The sequence below is a fragment of the Aotus nancymaae genome, unplaced genomic scaffold (assembly GCF_030222135.1).
Source record: "Aotus nancymaae isolate 86718 unplaced genomic scaffold, 86718_ANA_hifiasm-v0.15.2.pri h1tg000012l, whole genome shotgun sequence".
Taxonomy (NCBI): domain Eukaryota; kingdom Metazoa; phylum Chordata; class Mammalia; order Primates; family Aotidae; genus Aotus; species Aotus nancymaae.
In genome coordinates, this window is record NW_026988423.1 from 40,281,015 (window position 1) to 40,291,814 (window position 10,800).

The following is a 10,800-nucleotide window of genomic DNA, read 5'->3' on the forward strand; positions in this document are numbered from 1 at the left end:
AAAACAAAATGAAATAACAAAAATGAAACCATCGATAAAAAGCACACACACAAAAAAATTGTAGAAGTACCAAACAAGACTAACATGCACTTCAACATTAGTAAAACCTATAAGAAAATCAAGTAGCTTGGCAAATTTCAACTAAGATTAACACAAAGAGATTTCTAACAACACACAACATAAACGACGTTTTGAAAGTCACAGACAAGAAGAGAATCTGAAATGCAGGAAGAAAAAAGAGATGATGTCATTTTTATGCATGTTTCTGCAAGATTACCAGTAAATTTATAAACATAAATCTTTCAGGCAAAAAGGGAGGAGGATGACATAGTTAAAACACTAAAAAAAAGTCTAAGCAAGAATACTATATCCAGTAAAAGTATCCTTCAAAATGAAAATAAAACTAACTATATCATGATCTATATCAAGATCTAACTATGTTATAACTTCAAAAGACTCACTTCAGATCTAATAAAAAAAAAACTGACTGAAAATGGCAGGATGAAAAACACACATGCAAGTGTTAACCAAGTGAGAAGAGGCTTATCAAGTCAAAAGCTGTCATATTTCATATAATTTACTTTAAGTCAAACTTCACAAGACACAAGTAAGACATTCAATTATAGTAAGAGGGTTCATTCACTGAGAACCTATAAATATGTCTGACATTAGTTTTCCCAAACACATAAAGCAAACATTGACAGAATTGAAGCAGAAATAGACAGCAATATAATAATGAAAGGATACATCAATATCCCACTTTCAGTAATAATAAAGCGAGACAGAAAATCAATATGGAAACAAAAAACTTGAATGCCCTATAATTATACCTAACAAATGTATACAGACAGCAGAATACACTTTCTTTCCAACAGGTCATCATACATTTTCCTAGATGGACTACCTGTGATACCATAAAACAAGTCTTAACAATTTTTTTTAATTAAAATTTTACAAACAATTATGGCCTAAATAGAATGAAACTAGAAATCAGTTACAGAAGAAAAGCTGAAAAATTCAAAAAATATAAAAATTAAACAACATACTTTTGAGCATGCACTTTTTCAAGGGTTGGAAGACCATAATATTGAGAAGACGTCCATGCTGCTTAGAGTGACCCACACATTCAACACAACCTTTTCAATTTAAAATTTTCCTTTTCCAAAAATAGAAAAAAATCCAACAAAATTACTTAAGATCTCAAGGGACCATGAAAAGCCTGACAATCTCAACAATCTTTAAGAAGAAAAATATTGAAAGGATTACACTTAATAATTTCCAAACACAAAACAAACCTACACCAATCAAAGCACTTTGGTACTGGTAAAAAGGCAGAACATCAAAGTAATAAAACAGAATGCAGTACAGATAGAAACTCTTTAATATATGGTCAAGTGAGTTATTTGCACACCACATTGCAGCATTATCCACAAAAGCCAATAGGCAAAAGCAATTTAAACTCTCCTTACCAAATGAATGAATATAATTTTAAATACAAAAAAATGGAATATTAAACAGCTTTTAAAAAGCAGGAAATCTAATATTATAAAGAAAAATTTTGAAGACATCATGCTAAATTTAATAAGCCAGCCACAAACAAAAAAATACTGTATGAATCTATTTACATGGAATAGCTAATGTAGTTACATCCTTAAAAATAGAATGATGTGTGTAACGGGTCAGACAATGGGAAAAATGAGTAGTGGATTCATTTGTATAGCGTATTTCTTTTACAAAAATAAGAATGTTCTAAAGATATGTTGCTAACAATGTCAAGATATTTAACAAAGCTGAACTACATAATTGAAAATATTAAAGATTACAAATTTTGCTATGCTTTTTTTTTTTTTTTTTCCAGATAGAGTTTTGCTCTTGTTACCCAGGCTGGAGTGCTGTGGTGCAATCTTGGCTCACTGCAACTTCCACCTTTCGATTTCAAGCAATTCTCCTGCCTCAGCCTCTGGGAGTAGCTGGGATTAGAGGTGTGCAATACCACACCTAGCTAATTGTGTATTTTTACTAGAGACAGGGTTTTGCCATGTTGATCAGGCTGGTCTGGAACTTCTCAGGTGATCCACCTGAGACCTCAGGTGATCCACCCGCCTCACCCTCCAAAGTGCAGGGATTACAGGTGTGAGCCACCACATCTGGCCCTTGTATTTTTTAAAATTGAGAATAAAACAATATTGACTACTAAACAAACAAAAAGCAAGTATACACGTCATAAAATAGGGGTAATATTTACATGGGCAAACAAACAGGAATAATTATATTGGCAGTATGTATAAGGCTGATTCATATCTGACTTCTGTCCAAACATTATTTTAATGCACACAGAGTTGAATTTTGGTATACAAAATTACAATACATAAAAACTAAAAACACAAATTAATGTGAAATAGCTTACTCTAAAACACAAGCCACTAAAATATAAAATGGTTGAACAAAATTTAACAAAAAAAAATTAACCAAAAATATTGAATCAACGTAATGTACACTAAAAAGTAATTATTCTAGATAGCCATGCATTTTAACTGTGACTGCACATTTATAAAGAGAACGTATTTTGGCATTTTTGTTTAATTTCACCTTTTCTTATAGATTCAGTGGCTACATGTCTAGGGTTGTTACGTGGGTGTATTAGGTACCGCTCAGGTTTAGGGTACTGCTACTACTACTCAGGTAGACAGCGTAGTACCCAATAGGTAGCTTTTCTGGCCTTGTCTCTTTCCCCCTTCCTCCTCTAGTAGTCCCCAACATCTATTGTTTTCATCTTTATATGCATGTATACCCAATATCTAGCTCTCCCTTTTAAGTAAGAACACACAGTATTTGACTGTTTTTGCATTAATTTACTTAAAAAAATGGTTTCAGCTGCACCAATGTTGCTACAAAGAAAATTCTGGGGGGCTAAGTAGTATTTCATGGTGTATAGATACCACATATTCTTTATCCAATCCACCACTGATGGGAAACTTGGTTGATTTCATATCATTGCTACTGAAGACAATAAAGTTTGAATCACTAGTATACAGTGAAAGCGGTAACATTTTATAGAAAATGCATTACAAACATTTATTAAAAGCTTTGATGAGAATGTATGAAGAAATAAGCATTTAAATAATACTAGACATATTATGTCATTAACATACAACTGCTATTTTTGCACAAAATGTAAAGGCAATAAGCCAACCTTTGGAAGCAAAGCAAAGCATTACATCACTAAATAATATAAACAACATAAATACAGTACAATATTGTATAAAATAAAATGAACAATTAGAAATAAATTTATATGATCATGTAGACAAGGTTTGAGAAAAGTTGAGAAAAATACTAATAACGTTTTGTATGCCGTAAACTTAGACATAGAAATCAAAGATTTAAATATATGTGGTGTGCCTATTAATTCACATTTTATGTAACACATACATCTGAGCACATTACCTCAGAACTTCTGATTACAGGCATAGTTGATATACAGTAAATCAGAAAGAAAAAATATATAGGACATAGCCCTAGTAATCATAGTAAAGAAGATATAATTATTAAAAAAGTTATTAATAAATAGGTAACAATTTGGAATTTATATGCTGGACAGTGTTCTAAGTAATCTATGGTATTAGTGTTTTTAGGAATTGTGAGGTGAGTAGATAAAATCAACTATTCAACAAATAGAGGCATTTGTCATACAGCATTTAAATTTCTAAGCTTAGTTCCTACTAAGAAAAAGATACCTTTGAAGTGAAATACATGTTTAGATTTTCTTGTACTTAATCAGTGCTCTGATAAAAGTTCTCACTTTCATTTTTTGTATTATCACTTGACTGGAAATTATAAAACAGAAAACATATGACATCTGTCCCTGGCCTCTGTCAAATCTCTTAACCAAATCTCAACGTCTCACCTACTCCTCTCACAGATGTCTAACATAAGGCACAGATTTTTTGAAACAGTTTAACATAGTGGTCTCCAAAAATTTGCACAAATTTTCCAGATCCCTCAAAGCAATAGAAGAGGAGTTAGATTATTTAGATCCTTACAGCATGAAAAGAGGAATCTGTTTTCACTGTGAATGCACCAGCAGATTATTAAATGGATGAAAGACTTAGAAAACTCAAAAGCCTAATAAGCATACATCAACAAATTTTCCTCCATGACAGTAAGAGGCTTTTCAAGAATCAATTTCATTGGAGAACAGCCTCCCAAATGCACATTTTCAACTCTTGTTTTCTCCTTCACCTTTGGACCTTCCACATGTGTTATCTGCTAAACCATTCATACCTATCTGAGTGCATGGCTATTCTGTCCACTCCATTCACATTCCAGTAATATTTTCTATGCTGCAGAACGTAACCAAGTCTAGCTTAAAGACTTACCAACCTTTCTTTCCCTCAACAGCAATTGGGTTACGTAAAACACAACTCCTAGTATTACTCTCAGAAGAGATGTAGAACAGTGAGTGGGTCTGTTTAAAGTTCTGAAATTATAGGAGACGGTCCAATTAATAGAGTCTGTCTCCCTTAATATGTAAATGACGGAGTAATGAGAATTACAGTTTGTATCTGCTAGAAAACACAACTGAGAACACATTTGTGAAGCACTGAACAATCTATAGCCTGGCTCATTGCTACAGCCACTATTTAAGCGAGTCTTTAAATATTAGATTAGATGGCTGTTTTTAGGTTTCCAAATTTTATAAAAGGATCACATGACATAAAAAAAAAAGACAGTAAACATACCCCACTTGAAGAAATAAATTTTCAAAACTCAATTCTTAAGAAAAAATCTTTGCATTATTTGACAAAGATGTCAAAATAATACTAAGTATGCTCAATAAAAAAATAGAACAAAGAAAAAAAAACCACTAGAAATTGTGGAACAAAAAAAACTTGAAAAATTTTGTAGAATCACAACAGAATTAATGACCAGAAACAATAATCAGAAAACTAAAGATATATTATTTATAAATATTGAGTCATAAGAAAAAAAAAGAAAAACATCAACATGGTATATGTAACTTATTAGATACCATGAATGAGACCAATATATTCATGAAAGTAGTCTTTGAAGAAGACTGCAGAGGAAAAGTCGTAGAGAGGTTATTTGAAGAAAAAAAGGACTAAGAACTTCCCAAAGTTCAAGGTAATGAAAATACTGCACAATTTCTACTGTGTTCTTTTTTTGTTTTTGTTCTATTTTAATTATTGAGCATACTTAGTATCATTATTTTGACATCTTTGTCAGATAATGCAATCTGGGAGAAATTTACTTTAAAAATAAAAAAATAAAGACTTTCAAATATGAAAATTAAGGGTGTTCATAATTACCCCTAGAACAGTCCTATAAGAAATACTACATGAAGTCCATTATGTTGACAGACATGGTCACTCCCACCTGCAAACCTAGCAATTTGGTAGGCTGAAGCGGAAGAATCATTTTAGGCCAAGAGTTTGAGACCAGCCTGGGTGATATGGTGAGACCTCTTCTCAAAGAAGAGACCTTTATGATAGTAATTCTGTTTTTCAGGGAGAGAGTTTTAAAACCTGCTAGAGGGCCGGGTGCAGTGGCTCACGCCTGTAATCCCAGCACTTTGGGAGGCCAAGGCGGGTGGATCACGAGGTCAAGAGATCGAGACCATCCTGGTCAACATGGTGAAACCCCGTCTCTACTAAAAATACAAAAATTAGCTGGGCATGGTGGTGCGTGCCTGTAGTCCCAGCTACTCAGGAGGCTGAGGCAGGAGAACTGCCTGAACCCAGGAGGCGGAGGTTGCGGTGAGCCAAGATCACGCCATTGCACTCCAGCCTGGGTAACAAGAGCGAAACTCCGTCTCGAAAAAATAAAAATAAGTAAATAAATAAATAAAATAAAACCTGCTAGAGCTAAAGACTGACTGGAGTCATTTTGAAAAGGCAAGCTCTCATTCAGGTAGCAAACTTGAAAACCCTTGGTTTTGGCTACAGACCAAGAAATGGTTCACCTATTTTGACTCCACTTAAAATTTTGCAGTCACTTCATAACCATCTCAAGTTCCCTCCAGCCACAGTCTAGGAGTGGTTCTGCACATCCAGAGACCCAGAGAAAGATGCCTATTTGTGGTTACAGCGGTAGGTCTGCAGCCCTTGGCCTTTACTGTGCTCTCTGAAACAGTTCAGGTGACTCAGTTTCAGCACTGATAGTCACAGTTGTGGCCAGTTCTGCCAAACTAGGTTCCTACAGAATGACCTGGGGAAATCCTGCCTCAGTAAGAAACACACTCATCCATAGACCTCATATCAGGCCCACCATATACCAACCCTACTGCAGAATACTGCCCTAGTGCTGGCCCTACAGATCAAAGTCCTAAAGGCAATTCAGTCTGCCCAGAAATAAGGGACGATTAACAACTACCCAGGCTACTGGTAACAAGCCGACTAAAGGCAAACTCCACAACAGATCAAGAAGCAACCATGTGATCTAATATAACCCCTCTTCACTGCAAAAGGAGTCTATCAGCTAACTGACCCAAGAGAAGATTTTAACCTGCTGAAATCAGTCTATAAAATTAGAAAATTTAGACTCAATAAATGCCCATTAAAATTTTACTAAAATTTTCAAAGTAATAGAAAATGCAATCTTAAGATTTATATGAAATTGCAAGAAACTGAATAGCCAAAGCAGTTTTGAGGATTAAAAACAAAGCTTTATACTTCCTGATTTTAAACGACATTTGAAGACTATTGTAATAAAACAAAATTATCTGTGCATAAAAATACACACCAGTGTCAGTGGAGCAGAACAGAGAGCCCAGAAACAAATCCATCCATGTAAGACCAACTAATCTTTGACACCGAGAATACACAATGCAGAAAGTACAGTCTCTTCCATGCTTGGGACTGGGAAAACTGAATACCCACAAGTAAAAGAATAAAATTGACCATTTTTCTCATACTATATTTAAAAATTATATATAAAATGAGGACTCTAATGTATGACATAAATTCTTAATAATCTTAAAAGAAAACATAGAAACCTTAATATTGGTCTTAAAAATGAATTTTTGGATATGACAGCAAAAGTACAGCAATAAAAGCAAATATAAACAAACTAAAGTGTATCAAACTCAAATGCTTCTGCACAACCAAGAAAAAAAGAGTAAGAAAACCATATTTAGTAAATGGTATCAAAAATAATAAACTCATACAAATAAAAGACAACAACTATAATAATAATAATAGTAATAAGAAGATTTAAAAATAAGCCAAGGACCGAAGAAACGTTTACTAATGAAAACACACAATTGGACAACAGGTATATAGAAAGGTGCTCAATGTCACCAATCTGGCAGACACACATTAAATTCATAATAAGACTTTATACCTGTGAGGATTGCTAGTATCAAAAAGAAGACTTCTAAGAAGTATTGGCAAGAATATATTTAAGACAAGAAATGCTGTACACCCTTGGTGACGGGCTATTTTTTAGAGACATTACGAAAACCAGTATACAGGTTCCTTTGAAAAAATTTTAATAGTACTACTATACAATTCAGCTATCTCATTTCTGTATATACAGCAAACTTACTATCTCAAAGAAATACCTACACCTCCATGTTCACTGAGGTATTTTTCACAATTGATTAGATATAAAAAACAATCTGAAGTATTTGTAAAAACTGACTGCACAAAGAAAACATAGTATATATACAAAATATTATTCAGCCATAATAAATAATAAAACCCTGACATTTCTACAACATGGACCTAGATGACATTACACTAAGTGAAACATGACAGAAACAGAAAGGCAAATACTGTATGATCTTACTTCTATGGAGAATATAGTAAGGTTGGACTCCTAGAAGAAATTATAGAGGTGGGTGCTAGGCCCTGGAGGTGGGGAAAGTGGGATATATTGTTCAAATAGTACAAATTTTCAGTTGTAAGACAAGTGAGTTATGGTAACCTAAGGTATAGCTTTATGACTATAGAAAGTAATACTGTTATGTATGCTGAAAATCTGCTGAGATCTTAATTGTTCTCACTACAAAAAAGGTAAGTATGTAATGTATTTGTTCATTATGTATACACATATAAAATACATTGTATACAATATATAGGTATTCAATAATTTGTGAAAAAATTCACATTACTGGGATTGTATATATATGTATATATATTTTATATATACACATTTACATATATACTTATGAATGACAGTCATAGTAAGTCTTTTACTAAATAAAATTACAACATGATGTCATTTAAAATGAAGTTAAAATTGAGAGTTTAATCTGTACTCAGCAATGTTTTCAGCTCCCCAGTGACACAGTATAGTTAATAAATGTATGAAGTAGACAAATTGAACTATATTACAGTTGAGGAATTTGGCCATATTTACCAACATTTGTTTATATGAAAAGAATAACATTTTGAAGTAACACAATTTTACAGTTTGTTTCATTTACAGAGATGCTTAGTGTTTTGACATATAAATTTCTGTAAAATCACATTTGAAGACTCCATAGAATAGAAAATTATAAACCAGGAAGCATACATCTTTTTGTGGTGTTCCTGGGATTTCTGATCCAAAATGTAATATCACCAAAACTTACACTGACAGTATCCAGAAAGAGAACTTTAAAAATGGTTTAAAATATAGAGTTTCTCAAAAATACAGATATTGCTGTTTCCCCCAAAGCAATGGAAAAGCAGTCAAATCACACATTTTCTTTTAAGCCACGAAAAATGCTTTCATGATCACTGTGAACTCAAAAAAAAACCAAAAAGATAAAACAAAACAAAAAAAACCCACATACTACTAAAGGGGAAGTACAGTGCTTAGAAAATTCACAAGAATAGGACCAAAAAAAATGCAGGCTTCTCAGAAACGATTTCCATAGGAGGAAAGGTTCTGGAGGCATGTTAAAATGTCTGGCTTCCTCCTTGACATTAGGACATCATTTGTGTCATTTGCTTCATTCACTCCCACCTACCTGGGTATTTGGCTAGTGTCTCCTGTTTCTTCAAATTCCAGGGCTCTTTTCTTTGCTCCAGACAGGTAATCAAGTCTGGCTTAAAGATAGCAAGACCTGTTTTATTAGAAAAAAATAACATGACTCTTGCTAGGATAATCCGATTACCAGTCTATTACTGTGCTCGGTAGAGAAGAGAGAACATTGTAGAAGGCTGCAGAAAATTAATCCCAATCTATTTCCTAACAGAAACTTCGGAATATTTAGAAAGTATTTTAAATTTGTGGGTTCTTAGCTCTACTACTCAGTAATACTGAACCAAAAATCAGTTGTGAAAATTGCATTTTTAGGTGTAACAATATTTTAGGCTACTAAATTTCTGATATTACCATTAATTTAGACTGAGATATGCAGATGAGCTCAAAAAAGGGAAAGATTAATGTTAAGATGAAGCACCTTCAAGATTATATTTTCTATCTCAACAGATACCCAGTATTTTTTCTTTTTGAAGCAGGATTCTGAAACTCATTTATGCAAAGCAGAACCTCCAAAACAAAAAACAAAAAAATAAAATATTTAATGTAGAATATGAGTTGTATATTGAAGTTATTCTCACCCAAGGAGACCAGGTTTCTGTAGTTCTCTAACATCACATCCCTATACAAATGCTGCTGAGCAGAGTCCAGGCATTCCCACTCTTCTGGGGAGAATTCTATGGCCACATCCCTGAATGTTAACACTCCCTGAAAAACAAAACATATTTACCAAGTGGCCACAGAAAGAATTCTTGACTTGACATCAGGTAAAATGAGAGTAAAGAGAGGTAGTTCTGACTTATATGAGTTACTGCCGTTATCCAGTAGGATACTTCCTAGGACAGAAATATTCTGTAGTGTATCTTTAACACTAAGAAAAGATGGCATAAGATCATGAAACCAGTGTATATGCAACACTTTTTTTGATAATACAGTATAAAATAAAGAACATTAATACAGGTATGTACATTTCTTAATGCTGTATTTACATAATACAAGATAAGCTGTCTATAGTTCCCATATGGAAACTTCATGGTGAGTAAGGATACTTCTCTAACCTTATTGTGTACAGCAACAAACAGGACATCGTTAAGACATAGCTTTTGACTCTGAAAATCTAGGGTAAAGCCTGAGTCTCCAAATTTCTGAGAAGTTTGCCAGTGGTATCATTGCTTCTGGCAGAAGAGTATTTTGTCAAAAATTCAGTAAGTGGCACAGCATAGGTTTTTAGCTTATTTGACCAGTAAAGAAAGATGAGAGGCTTCATTTTTCAGAGCAAGCTATATGCAAAGAGAAAATAAGAAGAAAGAAGAGCTATCAGATTAAATGTGGCTTAATCTTGTTTTTGCATAACACTTGATCAAACTCCTCAAGGTACCTATTAATAATAAAGAGAAAAACGAGTGAAAAAACATGTCAGAGAGCATATTTACCAAGTAAATAAGATCAACTCTATTAAAAGATATTTGTATCATGTGCTGATTAATCAAAGGACACAACACTACTGTGCTATTATAAACATTAACACAAAAAAGGGTCAACTTAATCTGTCTTGTCATAAAGAAACATCAGTTTTAAGCAAAAATTTAAGCTATAAATACTTCCCATGTTCTGTAATTTCTAATGATTTATATAACTCTTTTTTGGTTAAACTTCATTTCAAAAAATTTTAAGTTCTGGGATACATGTGCAGAACATGCAGGTTTGTTACATAGGTATACACGTGTCATGGTGGTTTGCTGCACCTATCAACCCGTCATCTAGGTTTTAAGCCCCAAATGCATTAGGTATTTGTCCTAATGCTCTCCA

The 10,800-nt window shown here is 33.3% G+C and overlaps 1 protein-coding gene across 5 annotated transcripts in view; it reads right to left on the bottom strand.

Annotated features, from left to right (window-relative positions):
• The window catches only part of LOC105714964 (zinc finger protein 736-like), a 55,614-nt gene that overhangs the window by 18,450 nt on the left and 26,364 nt on the right, over positions 1–10,800 (bottom strand). For 4 of the 5 annotated variants that reach the window (XM_064375597.1, XM_064375595.1, XM_064375596.1 and 1 more), the window contains exons 2-3: positions 9,573–9,699; positions 8,978–9,073 (exon numbers count right to left, since the gene is read on the bottom strand). The exons of the other annotated variant lie outside the window; for it this stretch is intronic. In XM_064375597.1, coding sequence (XP_064231667.1) covers positions 8,978–9,073; positions 9,573–9,606 — 130 coding nt within the window. In that variant the 5' untranslated portion in view covers positions 9,607–9,699. The remainder of the gene's footprint in view (positions 1–8,977; positions 9,074–9,572; positions 9,700–10,800) is intronic. 5 annotated transcript variants of the gene reach the window in all.